The sequence below is a fragment of the Diprion similis genome, chromosome 6 (genome assembly GCF_021155765.1).
Source record: "Diprion similis isolate iyDipSimi1 chromosome 6, iyDipSimi1.1, whole genome shotgun sequence".
NCBI lineage: Eukaryota > Metazoa > Arthropoda > Insecta > Hymenoptera > Diprionidae > Diprion > Diprion similis.
In genome coordinates, this window is record NC_060110.1 from 11,089,500 (window position 1) to 11,114,231 (window position 24,732).

A 24,732-nucleotide genomic window follows, 5' to 3' on the forward strand; every position below is an offset into this window, starting at 1 on the left:
GAGGGGGAAAAATTCCATAACTCTGGTGTATAAAGTTGAAGAATTCATCGGAGTCTTCGTCACCGTCTAAATGTGGCGATGTATGATCTGCAATGGTAACGTTGTTACGAATCAGCATGTTGTTGATCTAATCCACATTAAAAACTTACTCCGAGGTACTTGAACTTTGATAACTATAATCAATGTATGTGATCCTAATCAATTTTGATCGATTCATGTTATAATTCAATTTTATGTCCTTATAGATAAGAAATTCTCCAACATATCTAATAAATAACACAAAGCACAATTAACCTTTGCATGCATGAAAGATGATTAGTAATTTAGTTTTACATTCAATGGCAAATTGTGGAAAAGAGATAATCAGAGGACGTCACGTTATGTGGTGAGCGAAGAAATTCACTCGTCTTTGTTTGTTGTTTACTTACACATTGAGTAAGAAGCTCGAAGATCTGAAGAGTAGTAGGAACGGTTGACATCGTGACGCGTTATCTGTCCAACGGAAGAGGATGCGGGTGGTCACTGCGGTCGGCTTGACTTTCTGCGTTTTCGAGTTACCAGACCCAGCCACATCCGGTTTTCGTTGTCTTCAATCCCTACTCTGTCTCCGATGTGCAAAGAAAATTGGCTTCATCGCATCGCTTCATTCTTGACTTCCTTACCTCTCCCTGGTCTGATTGTTCTAGTACCGTCCAATTCACCGTCAAAGTTCAATCAGTTGCGATAGACATTCCTGTAAAATAAATCCTTCGTGTCTTAAAATTCCTTTATTGTTTATTTACCACCGAGATACGCGTAGCATTTACAGCAGTCTCATCACGATGGGTAATTCAGCGCGCGACCAGCCTCCAAGCCTGACGATAGTTTGTTGCAATCTTGGCCGGCAATCAGTGTTTGCACACACCGAGATCGTCATTAGCGTACCAAAGAATAGCTCCTTACAGGCGAGACATGGACTGGTCAGGCCTGAGATATTCAGTATACAGATAGGCTGGACAAATAATGAGGCATCGGTAGATACACGCTGGCATATCAGCGGTTACTCGGATAATATGCACATCCGTTTTTTCATTCGAACAGTTACGGTCGATCGTTCCACTATGCTGTATGGTATTCGATTACACTAAGTGATTTATCCGCATTCAGCTCATTCAACGTCCACCCATCCCTCTCACGACACAAACAATTTCACAACGAGATACGATATTCTGCTTGTGATAGCATAAATTCGGAAGGCTTTCAGCCAGCTGTTCATAGGACGGTAGGAGTAGTTCAGAAGTTTGGTGACGAGGGTTCCGTCAGAATAGAATTTTGCGGTCGTAGTGGCTTGAGATCCTCGGAATTGGATCACCTTTCAGGCATCACAATGAGGGATGCAACGAGGGTTTTGCCGCTGGAAGACTCGCGATATTTCGATAAAATTATGAGTGGAAAGTTGGGCTTGATATTCGCGGCGAAGAGGCCGTTGGAATTACCCCATAAAGTCGAGGCTCACTCGGCCACGATGACCATAACAGTATCCAAGCATGATTTTCCTCGTTAGGTACATTGCAGGCCATTTCCATTACACGAGTAACAACTGTAATTATTCAACGGCAGAAAAATGGTTCAGCGTCGAGTGCCGAGCTACTGTAGTGACACTGCAAAAGACGAATAGAAACATCGGTCGATCATTCGTTACGTAGTAAACGATGCATCGTTCAATATGTTACGTATACATACAGTTATTGTCAAGAATTGTGGACGGAGTGATACTTCCGACGTATACACAGCCGGTGATTAATGGTGGAAATTAAATCTCACGGCAGTCGGGTGTGTTATAAATTGCTCCTATGGTACCGCAAAGCCTTATGAAAAAGTGGCAACATTAGCTGTAACACGTTTTGTTGGTCTGGAATCTCAACCATTGAGCATTTGCTCGGGGAAAAAGGTGGGCGTCGACGTTTGTTTTATCATCTGGCAAACGCGGGAGAGTATATAAGATGCTGTATTGTAAGATGGTAAGTTGGCTAACGGTACTTTATCCGAACGAAGCCGGCCGTCAGCACACTAACCAAGATCTTGAAACAGCATCGCCTGACCAACGGCTAGTCTCCGTGGGCACGTACTACGCGCATGATTATAACCCCGCGATTCTCCTTTTTCAAACACCATCAACGTTCTGGCGTGTTATTCGAGAAACAAACATGCTCATGAGTTACCCGGTCATCCCACTTAATGCTCAAGACGTCTTCATCCTCATACCCGTGTACATTGATAACGCAGAATTTTTACAAACACATTCATTACCCGCTGATCTTATCGTTTTTATTAAACACCTTCTGTTTGGTACAAGCAAGAATACCTGTAAGGCTACCTGTAACCGGGAAAATTTGAAGAATGCACTTAAGTAGAAACGCCTCATGAGTATAAATGCGAATTTATTCACTCTGCCATCCATTTTTCTCGCCACAATTCGCGCATGCACTGCATTATCTAGGCGCGTGCACCAACGTTTCGTTGGATTACGCCGCGCAGACGTAAGACCACGTATGTATCCGGCGAACAGAACGTGGATGTTAAATCGTGTCTGACGTCACGCGTCATTTTGCGACCGTCGCGACGTCGTAGAGTAAGAGTGACACAGGTGGGGGCGTCTTGCTCCGCACAGGCGCACTTTTACCTGCACGTCTAGAATGTGTGGACGACTATTTATACCCACCCACCCCCCAACCAGTTGCGAGTCTCATCGAGCTGACAATCAGTCAAGGCTCATAAGATGCCTACGCAGGCGCAAAACGGCCATCCTTAGACGGAGAACATCGTGTAAGGACCAAGGAAGGGTCACGTGCGGTCAGACTTATCTCCTACACACTTCGCACTTCGTCTTTAGTGTTTATACCGTATTCGCACGTGGTCTCGTAAGGTGATAACGCATCGAGAAGAACTTAGCCATGTCCGGTATAGTGCAAGTCACTTTCGAGCTCCAACGAGTGGCCAGCTAAGAGCCAGATCGGCTCCAGTCGTTCCTCGCTAAGACTCAGTGACCGCCTTTGGCAACTGAACTGCAGAGGATTCATCGCTTATCGTATACCGAGTCCTACCATTCCAACCGCACTCTGCGATGCTCACTTTAACCAATAAATCCTAGATCCGTAGACGCGTATACATAATGCACACCCACGAGGGTGCATCGCGGATACAACAGCTAGGCCATGCTCTGCACAACTTCCTGGTACCCTATCTCTTACCCACCATTCAAAGCTTAGGTACACCGAACGAGCAGCGCTGTACAATATTCCCTTGAGAAGATCGTCATTTTACGCGGTTTCAGCGCTGTCTTAAGACGATTCCTGAAATTATCTCCTCCATGGACTCTTCGATTTTCGAGGATCGTTTGATCGAGGTACTTCGAGACTTCACTTCTGTACTCAGATACAAGACTGTTGCTTCGACATACTCATTTTATGCTGTAATAAGTGAAATCAGGCCGGACTTGTTCAGAGTATAAAGCCAGTTTTACTATCATGAACTTGAGGTTTTCGAAACCCGCTTTCCGTAACCGGAACTTTTACGGACATCTGCGCGACAGCTATTCATCAATGGCCTTAGTAGAAGGAGGTGAGCTTGATTCCGTCATTGAGCATTTTATTTTTACTCTCGTTCCACAGCGATGGTAAAGCACGTCTGGTATAACATCACTTCTCTGCCGTACCCAACAAATTTCTTACAGTTAAGACTCAGACCACTGAACTGGAACCTTTTTCTTGATTTGCATTGAAAGTGTTCCTAGAACAACGGGCTTAGACGACGTGAATCTAATCTCGTCCTAAATGCTCTGGCTGGTCCGTTCAGCGTGCTCGTTAGTTAAGACTTATTGGGTGCTTTTGCAGCGGGTCGGTGAAATACGTAGTTTAATCTCTTCAATTCTACCTTTCAGGGTCCACTTATCTAAGTGGATCATCATCGCTCTGGCTAAAGAGGAAAAAAGAAAAGCGATATCGAACGGCGAACGAGTACGAAAATACACGCAGATCGCGAATGCCTGTAAGGTGTTTGTATGACACGTGGCAAGGCCCGCCACGTGCTGAGACTCATGTCCGGCGCCTCGGGTAAAAATCCCTCCCGCTACTGACGATGCTTATTAAAGTTGGAGCACAGCAGCTGCTGCTACTTATAGGTATCGCGTGTAATTGTACTTTCGCTCCATATCGGAGTAACGCAGAATTTCCCGTGAAAGCTGGTCCACTTGCATTCCTCTATGCGCATAGACAACCGCCTATTTATCATATCCGCAACATGGCACTGTGCATGGACGTGATGGCCAAACGAACAGCTGAGCTCCAGGCTGTGCATACAAATTGTTTTACTTTGCTAAATTGTATTCTCAAGTGCAATCCGACCTCCGGATGGTACAAAAACGGTATTGCAATAAGCCGCTTCTCTGCTTAAGTTGGTTTTACGTATTCTTGACTCGACTATGCACAGTTATGGTAGAAAATATCACGACGCCAGTTGCAATATGTTTCTATATTTTCCGATGGTGAGGTGCTTCTTTTTCGCGTTTGCTGTCAGGAACAGATGTGATGTTGAAATAATTTATAGATTATGAATTAACCTTATCGTGTACCAACATTAATATCATTATAAAGGCATTGATACTTTTTTCACGTGCACTGTGCTACCGTTGAAGACAATTGATCTGCTCAATTATACATGATCGTAGAATAATCTCGACGAGTTAATTATAGCTTAAGCTCAGATATCTCTGAAGTTATACTAAAGATAAAACACTAATTAGCGATGTATTGATCGTGGATGAAAAAAATATCACTTCAATTTAACCTCGTTATTTATTACAGTATCGAGTTCCACGAGTATCGAAAAAGTAACTTAATATTTCCGGATATCGTCCGGTGTGCTTCGTAAAATAATGGGTGGAATGGGGTATGGCTGAAATTAGAGGGCTCGTGAATTTGCAGTGATCAATTTATGATGGCATCTTAAGAAGAGACATTTTTATCTCTTGCAGCCGTTGAACGATGGGCGTACGAAGTTCGAAGCCGAGTGCGATAAAATCGGATTTTTAATTCTCCTCTCTTTCGCTTTCTCTCTTTCTCTCTCTTAAGTGCAAACCTGAATTTCTACCTGACGAGAGTCACGCGTTCGGTCTAATTGTAAGATAATCCCGGGATATGAGGACTCGGCCTGCAATTAGAACTGGGCTTTACTGTCCGAACGATAATCGTGCAAGTGGTCCAATAAATTACAATTGAGCTGAGACTTAGCAAATCGTGCGGTAGGCTAATCTATCTTTATTACATGCTATAGGGCAGATATTAAACGAAGTACAATTCCAAAATAAAAAAGGCTTGCGGTGCATGGATATTGCAATATATAGAAGAAAGGCGTCGATGTTTGAACTGGCTGAGCTATTTTCCGTAAAAATTTTGGATCACGATATATTTCTAAAAAAGCTCTGATGATCTGAGAGAAATGATTCAGTCCTGGATTGCACCTTATTCGAAACCATAATTCAGACTTTACTGATAGTCCGTGCATATACTTCGTCGAGGCAACAACCTGTTGATTTACATTGCGATTATGGCAAGAACAGATAACGCATTCCTAGAACTCGATCCACTGCGGTAGCTGGAAGAATGTGAAATTGTCCTGGATCGAAATCTGCTTTGATGGACACGCGTCATTCGTTCGATGGAATTTCTTGCAGCTGAGTGTCCTGGATTTTGTTTCCAGTTCCTAGTTTTTCAAAATCGGTTTTTACTCGTTTTCTCCGATTACTAAAAGTCGTGAAGATTCTCTAAAATTGTACGAGCAGTGCTAACCATCGATCGATTTTTAGAGAGGCGTAAAGTGGCTATCAGGCGATGATGTTTCAAACGGCACATGCACTCTTTCCATGTCTTTATTCTCGTTTCCTACATGGATCTTTTCATCGACGATTTCCCTTGTCAGCGTTTTTGATGCGCGTAGCTTTCATCGATTCTCCTTCGCTGTATTTTTCTATAACTCAATTTAACAAAAAGGAAAGGCGAAAAATTTTACCCTCTGAACACCCCAAAATACACTGAATGTATATTTATAAATTTATCTCCTCTATGCCGAGAGTTAGATACTTTAAATCGTTAAACGTTTAGAAACTTTCCACATATCGTATAAAAAGCATTTTATACAAGGTGAATACGATTGTCGAATATGTACCACGGGAACATGCACAGCGAGCTGATAGCGTGTTTCGTTTCCTGCGATACGCGTCGTTAGGTCGGAGGCAACTTAGGTACTTTATATACAATCGGACAAGAGAAGTTATCAAATGGCGAAAACTTGTTGCCTGCTCGCTTTGTGGTTTGAAACAGGTAATCTCCGCCTACTTCCGGCGTGACTATCAACACAAGTTACTGCAAGAGAACGAGAACTGTGTATAAATTGAAGTATGACTGATGAAAGAAAAAGTAAAATATGAATTCCAAGAAGGTATTCATTCGATCCGGCTTCCAGCACGCTTCGGAGTAACAAAGTCTAACCCGTTAACGGGGAGATATGACACCGAGATATCGGTTGAATATCTGTTTTTAAGCCAGCCCATCTGCCATATGCTGCACGCGCTTCTGCCCGACGATATTGTTTTACCACTTTTGGACGAAGGCGACAGAGCAAAGCAGCAGGCACATGTAATCAGCTGTTTCACACTCGCCTGAGTAATTTCACAGCGTCTACACGAAAGTTATAGAAATATTCGGGGCGTTCCGTTGTATCAGAATTCAGATAAGATTTGAAACATTGCTGCAATCCATCAGATCCATCAACTATCAATATTTCTGAGCAGCTAATTAGCCCCGGCTTACAATTGTTGACAGGATCTTTACAATATACCTAGCACATTGTAGTTATGATTTGCGGCCACCCGTTCAATTGGGAATTTTTCCGATGCAAGCTTATCTAACTTAATCCTCTTGCCAAGTTCTGTTAAAGATTATCAATTCTCCCCGGGCTTACCGTGAATAATATTTTCGACCTTATTCGCCGAGGACAAAGAAATATCGCGCACGCGCACTGTGTTACGGTTCCACGATCATTATGATCGAAGAAAATGTATATACGATTCTTGACCGTTGATAGCGGCTATACCTCCAGCTTTCCGACGGTTGAGGAATATCCGAATAACAGCGATCAGATCTATCTCTGAAGAGCGACTTGACTCGTTCGCGATCACGAAGTCCGTAGATATTTTTTACACCTGACACTATCCCCGGCCGGATCTAGGCTTAGAGTGAGTGCCGATCGGATTTTATTTGACCTCAGAGGAGCGGATCTTCGAGGAAGTATTACACCGAGTTGAACGTGCGGCTTACACACACGCACACACACACACACACCTATAGGCGCCATAGATTACATCCATTAACCGGACCTAACCTCGCAGGTTCGCATATTTTTGCGCCAGCATATCACGGGTCGTTGCCGTTGCACGAGCGGCTCTCGTTCGTTCTCCTTTTAGTTTATACGAAGGTTGACAAACTCCACTCCATGCACATCTACGTATAATGTACGTATGTACGTATGGTACAAGCTACGCGTACGTAGCATGTAAAGCATAGCGAATGCCACAGGCCCGCATATGGTTCCGCGTTGTTCAACATCTGCTCTTTGTTTTCAAAGAGTATACTTATTGTTAGTCTACTCGCTACGGTAACACACGCGCGATTAAGTTGGTTGGCTTTTAGTCCGTTATTCTAACCAATTTTGAGGATCGGTGAAAGAATTACTTGGATTGACGGAGCGGTACTTGTTTCGATTATACGAAAACGTTCACACCTCAGGAAACTATCATACAAAGCTCATAAATTATCTCACCTTCGATTACTTTTTATTCAGTTGTAAAACTCCGAGTTGAGGATTAGCAATACCAAAATGGCGTCGTGATACGAGGATAAGTATTACCGTGGTTATGTAGAACCTGAGCAAAGTTAATCATGCTAATCGCTGCAAGCTGCGGCAGAGAAAACCGACGTATAATTAATACGTCGAAAGTGATTCACTCGACCCGAGATGAGGTCGTCAATAGAACTGAGAACCAGGCTTACTTACAGCGGCGTGTGAACAGAAGGTTGACTTCTGTCCTGCAGGGAGACGTCGTCCGACTATCAAAGTTGAAGATAAGCCGTCGCGTAACGCGTTGGATGAGAACTCCCGGTGATTTGCCAGCGGCGGCCACAACGACAACGACGTGTTAGAATTGCTTGGGAGAGTTCGCTCCGGCCGGTCACTCGGTTTGCGTAGCAAATTACTTTTGCTTTAGTTCCGTTCCGCTTTTCTTTGCGTAGGAATCGTTGCTCGTTTCGCGAAGCCTAGGTATGAGCTCGAGTGCGCGCGCACGGAATCGTAACTCGCTCGGAGTGATGCCCCGGTAATTAAGTATGAACTTCGGGTCGAGGAAGGCGGACTGCAGATCCGCTAATTGCACAGGTCCTAGTAAATTATAATTAGAATCGCGTGAAGGATCGCGCGCGATGATTGAACGATCGCAACAGCTATCCCGAATCGTTGTAATCCTTACATTGCATATTGGAACATAGAAACGACCGAAGCATTTCGAATAGCCGTGAAAAATCGTTGGCACAACGTGTATGCATAATCTGAGTGTTTAACGTACCTATCTTCAGACACATGTATACAATATACGCCTCGTTTGATTACGTTTATTTAAGAGCTACCCGGGGTAATGATTCACGCCGTAGAACGGCCCCTGCAACTGGTAAAGCCTGTGGACTCAGTGTGGTCGGAATCATCGTCTTGAACAGTGTACCAAACGTAGGTACGTCGTTTATAAAGAACACTAAACGCGTCCAGACGGTAGTCAGCGTTCCAGCGCGGTGTTCGCGTACCTGCAACACGTACGCCGCCGATATTTGTGTGCGATAAAGAAATAAAAAAGAAGGAAAGAAAAAATACGACGCATCATTTGATACTTCACATCGCTGCAGTTGCCCGCAGTGATAAAAGAGTTTTTCCGTGAGATGGGCCACGCGTGGATCAAGATGATAAATTGATAAAGGAAAGAAGAAAAAAACAAAAAGGAAAAGAATGTGCAAATTTTGTTATGCCGGCATCGACGCGTCGACTCGGGGCGCTAAACTTGCTACTTTTAGTTCATTACGCACCGCCATCAAGGTGTGTGTAGCCTTCGCTCGCTAAACACGAGGATCCGCTTTCAGTTATCAACTGCACTTGGACGGTTTTGCACCCAGCTGCAAAGAGGAGCGTCTGCCACTCACTCACTCAGATGGGCCTTCAAGTCGGCTGCAAAGTGATTTCACGAATTTTGTGTGTATATTGAGTGTAAATTAAAGTGGATCTTCTTTATTTATTTATTTTGTTTTTTATGAGTTCAACTAGATTTCCGAGTTCTGTTGTTAATACAGTCTTATCAATGGCTGGGAGACCTCTACAACTTCGTGGTATCGTCTGGTATAATAAAACGCTTATCATATATGTATAAGTGTAGAAAATGCAGAAGTGGGTATTTCTCAAATTCATTATCTGCTGAAGTTATGTGTCACGTGACAGCAGTTGGAAAATTTTGTTTGTGTTATTGTTGAAGGTGCCTCTGACTCGTTGAAAAAATTAATAGCAATAACAATAATTTTTACCTCGAGCAAAGAAAGGAATACCTTAACGATGTCGTGTCGAAAGAAAATCGACTCCAAACAGTGGGTCAGCTATACGCAGATGGTAAGATTTCGAGATTAAACTTTCTAATCTAATTTCCGATACCTTCCATGCTGGGAATGAAGATTAAGAATGCTATGCACGAAAAGGAAATATTCAATTATTGATATTTACAATTTCCAATTTTTGTTATATTGTGGATTAAGAATCCAACGTGAGAAATCTACAAGAATCAAGCAATAGTTCATTCTTCAAACTTTTTCATGAACATTTCTTTCGTTGATACAACAAATGGAGTGGAATTCGTGAAGCCATCCACTGCTTGGAGAAGCAACTGTCTACGTGAAATAATCTAACAGGCATCTGCCGTAATAATTATACATTTTACGAACTGGTATATTCCACCTTGAATAGAAATCATCACGCAAGCTGACATGTGACGTTATATATAAGCGAGACCAAATTATCTGAGTCTCATGGGCGCGGTGGCACACCATATAATTCTCTGATATTTAATTCGGCTGACAATAGGCTCGAAATACGTGCAGATGTGAATTTTCACATTATTCCTGACGCCAACCATCGGGGAGAATTTGGAAAGTTAGCCAAGCAAAAGGAACTTGCGGAAATTGCATCAGATTTCGTTATACCACCATATGGTACTAATGTGTGGAAATACACGAGAAGTAAAATTACTTGTTTGCGTCGTATTATGAAACACTGACAAAGAGTGGATCGATTTATCTATCAGGCAGGCTCGTGTAGGTTTATACATTGCACACGCACACGCACGAACACACGTACATCCAATCGACGTTGATAAGGCTTATCGCTCTGAGTGATTAGAATTAGGAGTCTGACCTTCAAAATTTGTTGCAACTAGCAATCAGTCTGTGGAAAAAAATAAGGGTGTATCGCACGAAATAGACTTTGTACGCATAAGCTAAGTTAAAGCTATACGATAAAGGCTTATCTACGTTCGTGGATCAGTTCAATCCACATGCGCAATTTTTTTTGTTTACTCACGAAAACCTGCAATCGGTAGAAACGAGATGAGGTATTGTTGTAATTGCTGCAATGCAATGCCATCCGCTTTTTTCTGTATACCTCAAATGTTATTCCAAACTACATTAAACCATATCATTACAGCGATAAGATTGGAATCTCACAGATTCACAGAGTCGCTGCAATCGGCTCTGTAACTGAGCGGTCAAATCAATGAATTATTTTCCTGCATAAATTTGAAAATGCTGGAAGTTGGCATAAAATTTTCAAACGAAAGTCATTCTCTTTTTCCTGAAACTCTTTTCAAGCCGTTTTTTTTTTTAACACTTCATTCGTCGAAAAACCAAAAGAAAAAAGAAAAAAACGCAATGACTTCTTATGTTTAAAAACTGACATTTGACGGGATTCTAGTTTGGCTACTACAAGGCTTTGAGGCTCGCTAACTCCGCTTTTCTAGTGAAACACTCTGATGAATTTTTCGCGAAAGCTTGATCCAAATTTTCCTGACTCCGATTATGATTCTGGTACGGAGTTCCATCCACGATACTCAAAACCGGTACATCACGCGCGTTCCCATTAAACGAAGAATTTCCGCCCGTAGCATTTTGTCGTAACACTAACAATTGCAAAAAATAAGCGTAAAAAATGTCCAAAGAAAACAACCTGCTGCGTACACAACTCGCAACCTTAAAGTTCACGAAAAGATGCACGCGTCGAGCTTAACCTTTCTCTTGTCCCGTTGCGTTACAACCGACACGCTGCAAACAGTGTCGATCATGCAAATCGTTTCGCTTACCTACTTTTATACTTCACAGCGGTGCAGAATTTGGGCCCGCCGAAATTAATTGCTCGAGAATACGTCGATAATTACTGCAAACGTTTTGCAGACTTGAATATGTCGAAAAAAACATGCTTATAGACGGAAATCGTCGTGTTTTTCTGGGCAATAGTTGGCACATAGCTGCATTTGCATGAGCACAATCAGAGAGCCGAAGGCAGGATACGGAGAAACGTGCGTTTTGCGAGATTAATAGATTCATACCTCATCGTGATGGAATAAGCGTGGTTCAACGTCACTCAGGATTTAATTGGACGGGTGTAATTCTTCGTCCTAGATCCGACGTCGCGCTGAAAAACTGATTAAAAATCATTTCTCTGTACTTTCTGCCGATATCAGTGATATATAATCAACAGAGTCAATCGGCTTCATTGCGCAACGGATCGCGTGTTCAAAGTCGAGGAAAAATCTTGACGCATCCGCGAAGTGATTCCCGTCACAAACCTCCTGTACTCTCTTCAAGCCTCGTGCGAGGCTTCCTTAAACCGGTTTAAAAGGCACTTTTTTTCAGCGAAATTCAGAGCGTTGTACGGCACCAAAGTAAATAGCCTAAATTCACCAATGATACCTGTTCGACGGAATTGGTTCAAGAGAAACTTACCTTTATTGCAAAGAGACGAAGTTGGGCCGGCCGTTTTTGATACGAGCTAATCGCCAAACGGTCCGCACTGACGGATCAGTCGAAGCATGAGCCATAGAGACGATCAGACTCGAAAAGATGTGGACAATGCTTTTTGTCCCTGGTGAAAAAACAGACGGAGACACCGTTGCTTACTGTTACCACTCAGTTATGATGGGATTCGTTACAAAGGCCTCGGCTATTGTGTTTGAATTTAACAAAGAAAGTCTCTTGGTATGATTCCCCCGTAATATCTGTGACAATTTGGCTCTGGTTCTCCTGGTATTATTCTTCGATATTGAGATAGCTTAACCTTAGCCTTATCTTCGATGTGACAAAGGAGATTTTTCTCATTGGTGAAAAAATGGAATTTTCCTCTCATGGTTTGATATTGCGTACTTGTACCGTGTAGCTTCTGAAAAACAAAAATCAAGTTTTTGTAATCATCTTCGTAATTATTTCGAAAAGACTTCCTAACGTTGGCAACGTTTTTATGACTGAATGCTTTTATTCTAATTAGTTGAGTGCGTTGTTCAAACTGAACAATTAAGGTTCGTTTACTCGCAACTTTACTACAAATTCATCACAATTAACGCGTATAAAATAGGATGTGGTTAATTCCAGAGTAAAAAGCTTACAATTAGTCTAATCGCTTACCAGACGATCAATTTTCCCTCACAGATACATCGTCCCTAATCCTCCTCGAACCGCACTCAACGTCGAGTTTCATATCCATATGAAAAGCCAGACTTTACCACTCGTCCACATCACCGAGGCACAGCGTTAGGATCGAAGGTTCCACAGACACCGAGTAGGTCCTATCGTTTAATCTTGGGGCGTGCATCGCTCGCTGCTAAGATAAACAAATATGAAAGAATCAAGGATCGATCGATGCATAATTCGGTTCCACATACGAGCTGCATTTCCGCAAGTTCTCTTTCGACAACGACCATCCGATCGTTTCCGGAGTTTTTTTAATCAAGTCCCGATTCCCCGAGGCGCATTGGAGGAGTCAATTGATACACGGCGTGTTCCAAAAACGCAGGGTATTTTTCTGGGGCGGTTTGACCGCGCGTTAACCGGCGAAGGGCCGAAGGGGAAAGCCAGACAAACTTGATCGGTGCGGAGAAGTCCGCGTCGTCGGGAACGCTGGACCGGCTACCTGGGCTGCAGGCTGGACCTTGCTTTGCTGACGATACGCCCGGCGAGGTTCCTTAGTTCCTACCTGTTTCATCTTTCCTCTCTCTCTCCCCCTCCCCCTTTGTCCGACCATCTCTCTCGCTCCTGTCTCCTTCTCGCTCGCTTCACGACGGTCTGTCTGTCCCACCGAGAGGCAGCTTAAGCCACTTTTGCCGCTACGTCCCCAGAGCTCAGCCGCTCAGCCAACCGGACTTCAGTGTGATGCTGAACGTCGTTTAGAGAATATATCCGACTACAACCCCGCGCCAAGACCAAGTGCGTCTACTCCTCGTTCTCGCGAATATTTCAAATTTCGATTTAAGGACGTGGAAAGAAAAAGTCGCGGATTCCGGCCAGAGGATCCGGTGGGAATGACGGTCGAAACACCGTTTCATCGAATATCGAATCAAAGAAAGTGCCGAGATAAAACGGTAGCTGCCTCCCTCGATACGCCGCTCTGAAGGATTACTTACGTGTACAACTGGGTTCATCTGCAGTAATGCAGCGCGAAAGGTGAATGAAATGTTGGTCTCAAATTATTACTCGACGTTACGATTAGGCGAAGCAACGATTTTTTTTTTTTTTTTTTGGTTTTAATTTTTTTCTTATCTATAATCCATTCTTCTATTCATATTTTCTCTTTGAAAGAATCGATTGATCTTTAATTAACAATATACATTATTACATTCTTACCGTATTTACGATCGACCAGGTCTGTAACTAGTATATAATTGACGCAGAGCTGGTGCCGTTTAGAAAATAGTTCTCTACGATAGGAGGGAACGAAATAGGCAAACAGAGAAGGAAGAATGAAACGTCCGGCGTAACCATATAACGAACGTAACGAGCATTCATGGCGCGTAGGTGTGGGCAGACAGCCGTTTGTAAGAGGCGCTCCTGTACGCATCGCCTCATCGTCAGGTGACGAAATTCTATTGGACAAAGGAAATAAATGCGACCGTGAAATCGCGCGAAGGTTAACCAACTGAGGCCGTTTGGTTCCAGTTTTTTTTTTTTATCATATAGATGCCGATAGTTTTGATAAATTTACTAAAGAAGAAAGAGGAAAATTTTTTGGAACTGAAAATGGAGGGATGAACATAGACGTCCCTTCGTCATCGGTAGAAGTACTTCATCAGTCACGATTTAAGGACACTTGAGGGCTTTACCAACCCGACACCGTTTCAAATGTACGCAGAATTAAGTACAATATGGATGCTATTGAACTTTTTCTTCTTCTCGTCACGTCAGCTGTTCACCGATGGCACATATTATATCGTTATACGGTGTTGAATAACAACGATTGGCCAATCGTCGAAAGCCAATGACGCAATTCAACGTCGATGTGAAGCTACCGACAACGCTTTTAAAACGTCTTAGTGGCAGTAGCGAAATGAGTCTTATGGCGGTCTGACACGATCCGAGCATCTTCTGGTATATATACACTGTGTTTCTGTGACTGCGGGACAGTGGATGTCGTTTTGTTCGAGTACCGACCTTATACCTCATCCGAATCTGCCAATTGCAGTTGGATCGAGGAAGTGACAGTGATGGTAAATTCGGCAGTAATAAAGGCGTCTGTTGGATTAGCGGCACACCGCGACGGTGACCCAGACTTAAAAATCGTGGCCAAGTTGAAATCCAGGTCAGATTCGAGCGAGTTCTAGTGACTTGTTAATTTTTTTTTCTTCTTTTTCTCTAATTTTTTACCCTGAAATCGCCTTCCGAAAGTCGAAAAATTTGGTTCTGGTTCGGAATTACAGCTCTGGAACACAGTCGTGTCCTCTTGTCTTGAAAATTTGTCACGCTTTCAGTGTGAAGCTCGGTGAACTGTGAGTTCTCCATCGTTTTGTAGGCGGGTATTCGGCGTCGACTTTGTGGCTTTTGAACCTTGCATGATTCTTGGCGGCAGAAAAGCGCGGTGCATGTTTGAAGTAGAGTAGATGGAAAGGACCCCGGAGTACTTCATGCGGTAAACAGCGGCTAGAAACTCTCGTTGCACTGTCGGAGCTGTGAGAAAGAATAGAGAAAGTTACAGCGTGGTTTTTCGACTGCGCCACTTTACTGGCAAGTCCAGATTCAACCAGAGCCTAGGGCTTATCGTTAGACTGCATTTGCAACGAAGCCCGTTCCGCTCTTCTTCTTCTCCTTCTTCTTCTTCGTTACTGATGCATGCAGACCTTCTCATACGCGGGTTTCGCGCTCCTCAAGTTACGGTTTTGACCCGTTTCCTTTGCTTGTCAATCCCGCAGAGAAGTGGAATACCGTGTAGGTACTCATGATGTCATAGTTCGGTGGATTATCCGTTGGTAGCAACTCGAGGAAAGAGTTGCCTGAATTTACCGTTGATTCGCGTTTCAGACGAGAGCTACACGCGCGTTTATTTAAGGTGTGGGTGAACATGTAAATTCTTACTAATGTATTTTGTTGGTACCTTCGAATACCTCAGAACCATTGGAAGTTTGCTACCAGAGCTTCTGTTATTTGCCGTTATCGTCTAACCACTGTGATTTTAACGTAGCTGCGCAAACAAACATCGGGAAATGTTCCTTGTATGAGAACGAAGAACTCGCGTGCGTTGTATTCATCCATGATTTCATGTTATTGCATTACCTGACAGAACGGAATAATAAGACGAGCTTTATTGTGGATGTTCGATACATGCCAGGAGCCAGCCGTGTGCATATATTATATATCCAAATGCATGATTGAAGGTGACGTCGGAAATAAATACCGACGAATAACACGGTAAAACTTGTTTTCCAAAGATTTTTCTCTGTTACTATACGCTTACACAATAATCCCGGAAATCAACTTTGGGCCTGTAATTTCATCGGCAGAATATCATTGAGGACAAAAATTACTTACTATGAATCATTGTCAGAATAACTTAGCTGGCCTCAGCATTAATTCAAAGTCATTACCGGTATCCCTATTGCACAAGACAGTATGAAGTTGCGTTTGCGTGGGCCAGTGCATGCAACGGCCAGTGACGAGCTACCAATTAACGGGGAATTCCCAACGACAATTTGGAACCGTGTGTGCGGTGGGAGAGGTGGTAAAATACGATACATTCTGGGGAAATGATAATTTTTTTTTCCACAAAAAAAAAAAACAGATTTGCATAAGTGCCTCTCATTCACATCGACTGACAATGAGTGCGCAAAGTATCAGAATATTGTATCAGTTATTGGAAAAGATATTAAAAACTTGTCGAAAGTTTCCGAATCAAATTTCTGAATACGTTTCTCATTTGTAATAATTGAATACACGCAGCCAATCAGGTTACCAAACCTTACGCTTATCTAATCGTCTTCAGGATAGTTAGAATCACAAACTTTCCACTCGCCTCATAATATGCTAGTCAAGCATTAGAGATCATATTAATATGTAGTTCAATATGTGTCGATACAATTTTTATTAACCAGCTGGATTGCCTGCCTGCCATGCGAAACAATAACTCGTGACGTCTTGTTGTACGATTAGTTATGTTTATCTAGGCGTGAAATGTGCCATTCAATTTCAGTCTATATGTATAACAGATGACGAGGCACATCGTTGCTGACAATTTTATGGCTCGAAGTGTACACGAGGTACCTAAATTTCTAATTCGAAAACTTTAGCCCCGGGTTGTCTATCGGGCACAGTTGTCATGTCGCGTGATATTTTGCCACTTGGCATTAACTTTTTAGACAATGGCAGTCTATCTGTAATTTTATGCATAGGGAAAACAGGCGGGGCTTGGCTCTTAGAATTCAACGACTCCTTGTCAGCGATGATTCCTACATAAATTAGCAACATTTCGGTTAGGCATAAATTGGCGGATCTGCCCACTGATAGCCGAACGGCAAACAGGATCAAGTCAAACGAATGGCCTGGTCATTATAACGGGCAGATTTAGGCCCACGGTCTTTCTCAAATTGCAGGAATGTTATACACTTGAACGATTAGTTTTTGTAGGCCTGGATTCCCCGGGGTTTATTACATCGTAAGTAAAGGCCCCAGATACTATGAGCCACGGTTTCAATATGCAAGCTACCATATCTAGATTGGAATCAATTTGATTATTGTTCCTGCCATCGAAGTGGTAAGAACTTGAATCGTGTCGATTCAATACGAAGCTGCAGATGTTCAGAGAAGAAAGACCCCGTTTCGCTTTATACACAAAAATTCCTTCTAGCTTCGAGGCCAGTGACTCAACCGTATCGGATTCGTGTACGTATGCACGTTAGTGACTAATCGGGATTGCGAATTATGCGTGGTAATGTGTTACTAACAGAAAGTTGGGATCGCCGACCGAAGCAATAAAAACAGTAATAATAGGCACGCGTTTAAATCATGATCAAGACAAACCGCTATACATGTAACCGAAAGACATAATTTCTCTGCGTTGTAAAAAAACGACGAAACGATTTTCACACACTAGCGTTACAACATATGGAGGAAACTCAATTCTCTTGAATTGTTGTCGGTTTTTGCCGTTTCATTGACACCGTAACGACCATTTGAAATCCTCGGAATCCTATCTGTGCCTGCGCATATTTAAAAAAAAGTTGATATGTAATTTGCAAAGGAAAATGAATATTTTTTCATCTGTTTACCCAGGTTTCCGGTGTACGCAGAACCACCTTGACACACACATTCTCGATTTTCTCAGATAATTCGTTGTCGGTGTAAACCGCGTTGCGCCTCGACATCCAGCGTGACACTCGAAGCCGGTGTTTTGCGGTCCAGGTTCTTCCGCTCGTGTCGTAGATTATTACTGAAGGCATTAATTGTAACCGGACCCTGACTCGGCGCAATTTCCTCGCAGACAAATAGCTCTCGTCTCGTTGTGGTGTTGTATCATGTAGTATACGCGGCGGGGCAGAGATGGTTGAGATAAAAATCGTTGGCCTAGAATCTGTGCACCTAGATCGCGTCTTAAAAATGGCTCAAGATCCCACGCAATCGTAAACGGGTTTTTGAACAGTCCGAATGCTCGCTCGTGTCCCCGGGGTCGTTGTTGTTTACGAGAAGCGTATCCATAAATTATACCGAACAAGTATAGCTGACTCTTGGTATCTTAAACAAATACGTACGATTCCGACAACGTAAACGGAGAACAGTTTCTCGCAACGTACGGTGACCAAAGTGAAGAAGGAATTTTATACGTCCGTTTACAGTATAAAGTAACCTATTTAATTATCGTTTAGAACCGGCGAGACTAATGAAACGCTGATGATAAAGCAACCGTTGAACGGAAGGAGAATATACCTTGCAACACTTTCTGTTTTAACGAACCGCCATATCCGAATACTTCTAGGACCATTTACCATGACGCCAAGTCAACCAGCCAAACAGCGCCGGTCGCCAGACGCACACGCGGATAAAAATGATAAATATTCATGCCTACTCGGGGATAGGTATTCAGACGCGTGCCGCCGAGGCACCAAAGAACCGTTCTCGAAATCTTTAAAGGCAGCTGCCTCTCCATGACGTCACGTCTTTTGAATGCCAAACTCACTTGGGGCGGTGAACGGTCGTTTGCCGCTGTACCTACGTCTACATGCGAGTGTTTGGGGACCGAACGACCCATTTTCGGATTCAGCGCATGCTCCTCGTGTTTCTCTGCGAGAAAACGAGGATAAATCGGACAGGTACCTCGATCCAATGAGAGGTAAAAAAGACGCCGCTACCGGCCCCGGAGAACAGAAGGCTTCACGATTTTTCTGATCGGTGATGAAGTTGAAGTCGTGGAAGTTCCGACCGCGCCTTGTTAGCCTCCCTTTTCTACCGGCTTCACATGGGGTTCAACCCCACCTCGTGTCGACTAAACTCGCTGGCGATTATCCGGTTGCACAATACCATGCACATACCGCCTCGACTTCCACCTGGACTTAAAAGCAACGCTCTATGGCTTACAGCTGTGCCTTTATGCTCTTTCTGCGGGGCCCAGATATACTTACCTACGTGCACGTAAGTCCGGAAATACCACCACCCAGTGTCTACGACGGCTGTTTGTCACCGTGACAAAAGTCGCCCGGACTATTGTCACCTGCAAACGAGACACCCGGCTTGTCGGCAATATCTTTTTGGTAGCTTTGGATTGAAAGTATGATGGAACATGCTGCGGCTGATCTGAAAAAAAAAATATATATATAAATATTAGGCACGCACGATGTTAATCAACGCCTGCAGCGACAGCGAGTGCGGGTTGTTTGGATATTGAACGTAAATTATCCACCGCTTCTGCAGTTGCGTCACGATTTGATGCAGCAGCAGGCAGAACCCAGACCAAGTGAGAAATAATATTCAAACCAAGTCCGCCTCCGCCGTAAGTTATAGGTTGCGTGATCTACGGGTAAACATGAATCAAAACTAACCGGTCAATCACGAGCTCCAGCATGATATGAAATTGAAAATATTAATAATGGTTATAGCGTACGCACGGCGTTGCGTCGCCTATGATTTATACATGCAGCAGCCAGCTTCCGTCGATTAATAATAGAAACAGTCCTCGTAATCTATGGTAATTGGTTCATCCACGCGTTACAGTTACCACGTGTATATCAATGAATGATAATTTACCCGCATACTGCAGGCATTATCTATGCAGCTTCCACTTGCACGTCACGAACACGCGTTCCGACGTTATCTTGCATCCGCTCGTAAGCTCGTTGTCCCTTTTGTCTCAGGCTCAATAGCCTACATCCGTTTCTCTGCGTCTGATTAATGTCTAAAGATTCGACAAGTAGAACTAACAACGACCTGACGTTTACCTTGATTTCAGATGGAGAGCGAGGTGCGGTCCCTGAAGCAGGAATTGGAGAGGACTCGCGAAGCTTTAAAGCTCGCGACGAAACGGTGCCGGGATCTGGTACGCGAGCTGGATCACCAAACGGAGGGCCAAGAAGCTGAGAGATCATTGCGGGACCAACAACTCGCCCGAATACTTCGGGCTCTTTTGGTGGTGGAGGGTCGCCTGAAGCAGGAGCAGAAATCGATCCGACAGCTGCTCTGCGAGAAGGACAACGTGATCCGTAATCAGCAGTTGGAGATAGCGAAGCTGAGGAGATACACGAAGAACTACATAAAGTGCAAGAGGGACAACACGGTGTGCAAAGATGTCCTCGACAGGGACGAGTCGTCGGAAATTATGTCGAACGATCGTCACAGCATATCGAGCAAGAGCGACGGCAGTAGATTCGACAGCTGCCTCAGCAAGGACATCAGGACCCTCAAGTGCGAGATAATAACGAAACTGAACGAGGACTCGGACCAAGATCACGGACTGAGAAAGGCCCACAGCTTCGCGGAGAGCGACGTATCCAAGACGAGCATTACGTCGAGCGAGATAACCGACGTATCGATGACGACGACGGACAGCAGTCCGTCGATATTGAGTACAGAGGGATTCTGCGAGGGAGAAAGTACAGACGTGTCGCCGAGCTCAACACTCAACAAGTCCACCAGGTGCAACCCCATCGTCATTGCTGATGACATTTTGTTCAGCGACAACGAGGTCAGCGTCGACGACGGACTGGATATACCGAAGCGGAATATTGGGGTTATCAGGGAAAAGCTCCTGACGGAATCCGGGATGTCGGAGTTCAAAGGGAACGGCGTTACCAGGACAGACAGCAAGGATGACGGCATGGACTGCCATTTTATATCCGACGAGGAACCCGTATACGAGAACACTCCCTACCTAGACAAAGAACTGAACAAATCGACTGAACTCACAAGAAATAACATTAACAACAGATCCGATCACGTCGAGGCTGTGCAGCCGATGGAGCCGAGCCTTGAGGAGAACAGTGGCAACTGGTACAGCGATCCGGACGAGGATAAAGCCAGTGAGGAAGTGTTTCGACACCGCGCTTATCAGCCAAATAGCAAACACAACTCGGTCTTGGAATGCGTTAATCAAATTCTACTTAGAGACATGGAGGAAGAGGAGAACGTCCTCTCGGTACCAAGGAGGTTCAAACACCGTGGAAGAATCGTTCGCTTTCAGCCTGCAAGGCTATCCGACATAGAATCCGTCGGGTCTGAGATGGAGAGGAGAAGTTCCGAGGATCATGTTCTTGACAGAGAGAGTTTGCAAGTGGAGGAACGCAACGGGATTAACTCGTTAGGAATCGCGTCCCCGGCTTCGGAGAAAGATTTCCGAGCTAGGAGCGTGCAGCCGATCGATGAGTCGGCCAGGGAAACGATGGCGGAAGTTCTTGGTCCTTCAAACGTAGATTTTGAGGGATCTAAAGCGATACCGTTAGTGATCATAGAGCCAAAAGTCGACCCCGAAGCATCGGGCGACGCGGGGATCGCGAGTCCTCAGAAGCTTAAGACTTGTGCAGATTTGATGAAGTCTTCGTTGATTCACACTTCGAGTCCACCGTTGAAGATGGAACGCATGGAGGAGAAGACTTGCTTGCAAATGTGCTCCAAAGGACTGACAATCGCTAAGAATTTAGATTACGAGGAAATAGAGTCACTGTCGGAGACTAGCTCTGGACTTAAAACTCCGCCAACATTGCCGCCAAAGCCACAGTACAAAAACAATACTTTAATATTGAAGAAGATACCGAGTCCTTCGTTCTTGATTAATGAAACGCACAAGAAGCAGGGAGGAGGCGACAAGACGCCCGAGCAAGACAAGAAACTCTTCAATTTCTCTGTTACTCCGAAGGTGGAAACCGTTCGCAGTCTTTCCTACGACGAGAAGAGCTCCAAATCTTCGAGATTGAACAACGACGAATTGCAGAACGGATTTTACCACAAAAACAAATTCAACAGTCTACGATCCTCCTTTCAGTCGAAACAGAATCTGAACAATGCTTACGACGGAGTTGGAAGAATGCCGAAGGTAACCAACATTGTTCGACACTTCGAGGAGTTCAAAATCGGCGAAGCTGAAGATCGAACTCTGGTCAAGGATAAAGATAAAGATAAAGACAAAGAGAAATCACGCTTGGACTACGATCAGGACGACATTAGACAAAATTTTGAGGAGTTCAACCTCGACGATTGCGATCTCTTCGATGACCCCGATCGGCCCGAGGCTGACGGCTCGGAACGGCTCAACGATTTGATTCTCGCCACACAAATCGAAAACACTACAAAGGGAAAAGAGACCAACACAAATGGCGGCTACGATCACTTCCTTGAGGCCACTGGGCTCAGTACTAAATCCATCCTCACTCCTTCCCGATTGCTAAGCAATCACAAGAGCATGCTCAAGCCGAAAGACGTGAAGTACAAGAATAAGATTAAAGCAACTGCCGTGATGGAGAGGCATGGGATGGCTGGGATGAGCTCCACCCACACTCACGTCAAACACTGGACCGGTCCGTTCGTCTGAGGTTCATTTTAGTCTAAAAGACTTTCTTTTACGCAAACCTCAAGAAAATTTCCCGTCGCAGATGCGTTAAACTTCACGGTGCTGTCACGAGATGTTTCAATAACTTTTCAATTCCAAGAAATAAAATTGTAAACTTTAGAGTGTCAAGATCCGGTTTGTGTTATGAAATGTGTTTGAAAACAATAAAAACAAATAATGAACACTTTCATCATTTCACCTAGATGCGTGTAAATAATAACTAGGAGATAGAGAATGATTGATAATATGGATAATTTAAAATGTGATTTCTATACTGTCTTTGGTAAAACCATCATTTTCATAGGGTCGCGCACTGTTGCGTAGTATTTAAGTTTTGAGAACCCTTGTACAGATAACTTGATTCTACATACCTCAGGAATCTTCTCCGTGTGGTGGTAGAATTTCGAAAATGGTCCTAGTTCCATCGTTTTCGACCGAAATGTGTGCAGACTGGTTTGCTTTTCTTGTTAAGATTTCATTTGCCAATTATATGTATACCATTATACGAAGATACCTATACCATAATAAATTATACGTAACATTTAAAGAAATTTTGTACAGTAAAATTATATTAAAAATATATAAAAATATCTTATGAAACAAAAATATACATACAATAGCTTTCGTGATAAATGAAAATTGGTCATTCATTTTCTCCTCTCTCATTCCTTGGGTTTCCTCCCTTCCAGCTTCCAGAGAGTTTCTTCGGCTTTATAAGCGGTTTATATGAGTTTCCGGACTTGACTAGGCTCGAGGCAACGCCTCACAATCCCAGATAACAGAATTCAGCTAGTAGCTTGCCTAGCATTCTAACTGCGAACAGTGTTTGCAACAGTAATCAAAACAATTAGATACTTGTTGAAATAGGGTGAGCTCATATCATTCAAAGGGTTCTCAGTACCGACTCAGCAGATTCATATAAGCCCGAAGCAACCTAATTCTGTTTGCCACTGAATACGAAGATTTGAACCATGAATGGAAAGACCTATCTTACGCTTATGTGCAGCATAAAGGTGTAAGACTACATACCTATGACGAAACTGGATCGTTCTAATGTTCCAAAAACTTGGAAAATAATTAATTCTCTTGGACTGATCATTGGCGGAGAGTCTTGGCTTCTAGCATTTTCAAGTTGAATATAGTAGATCCGTGAAACAGCGAGCTTTTCGCATTACAAGCAGCTTAAGAAAAAAAAAATATTACAATTGTATCATGACGTGAAACTAGTATTTTTCTTTCTCATCTGTATTCCTACAAGCTTGTTATTGCAATCATCCATGCAGGGACCAAGAGCACAATTCACTTTCTTCTAAGCAGTTATGAATTATGCAGACAGTTTCTCAGACGTGGATGTCGGTAAATGTTGAAAACGTTTAGTTGCGTATAATTATATATAGCCACGGTAATAACCGTGGGAAGAAATAAGTTGAAACACAATTGTTACAACCACTAATAGCTCAGAGACGACTAACGAGAAACTGGAATACCGAAATGCAAGGTAAGTAATAAATTACTGGTAACAGCTTGTCGTTATTTTTCACTCCAAAAATCGACCGGCTTAAAGCTCGTCGTAAATTGTAATTACTATCCGATATTACAGGATACAGTAGAGCATAGGTAATCGTTTCAAAGCTTTTCGTCGAAGCTCTGAAAACGTTTCACGCTTTAATGCTTCGGTAAATGCGTGGCAAATAAATTGCTATAATATAAGTATTTTCGTCAAACAAACCCCCTAGAATACTGACGAAAATACATCGATATTTGCCGCAAACAACATTCAGTCGTAAATTCAATAGTTACGAAGAAGCTCGCGAATGATCTGTGATCCGTTCGACATCCTTGGTTTTGTAACTTTTTCTCAAATCCGTATTCATCATTCATCACCATGATCCACATCGGGGTTCTGAAGGATCTCCAAATGTCGTGGCATATGGATTTTTTTTGGCCCGTCAGATACCTCGGCTGGATCTATCTTCATTGGATGGGTTCCAGCTTATCCTTTGCCGTGGTTTTCAGCACGTCAGCAGTTGCCGGTTATTTAACGATATGGTTATTTTTTCG

General features: G+C 43.4%; 1 protein-coding gene across 6 annotated transcripts in view; it reads left to right on the forward strand.

The window, feature by feature from the left end:
• Nucleotides 1–22,750, forward strand: part of LOC124407756 — a 43,851-nt gene extending 21,101 nt beyond the window's left edge. For 2 of the 6 annotated variants that reach the window (XM_046884237.1, XM_046884242.1), the window contains exon 2: nucleotides 20,083–22,750. In XM_046884237.1, the coding sequence (XP_046740193.1) occupies nucleotides 20,083–22,653 (2,571 nt within the window). In that variant the 3' untranslated portion in view covers nucleotides 22,654–22,750. Of the gene's footprint in view, nucleotides 1–9,091; nucleotides 9,733–13,516; nucleotides 13,824–14,713; nucleotides 14,956–20,082 lie in introns of those variants that run through there. The other 4 variants (XM_046884238.1, XM_046884243.1, XM_046884244.1 and 1 more) reach the window with 4 other exon arrangements.
• Nucleotides 22,751–24,732: the final 1,982 nt, after the last annotated feature.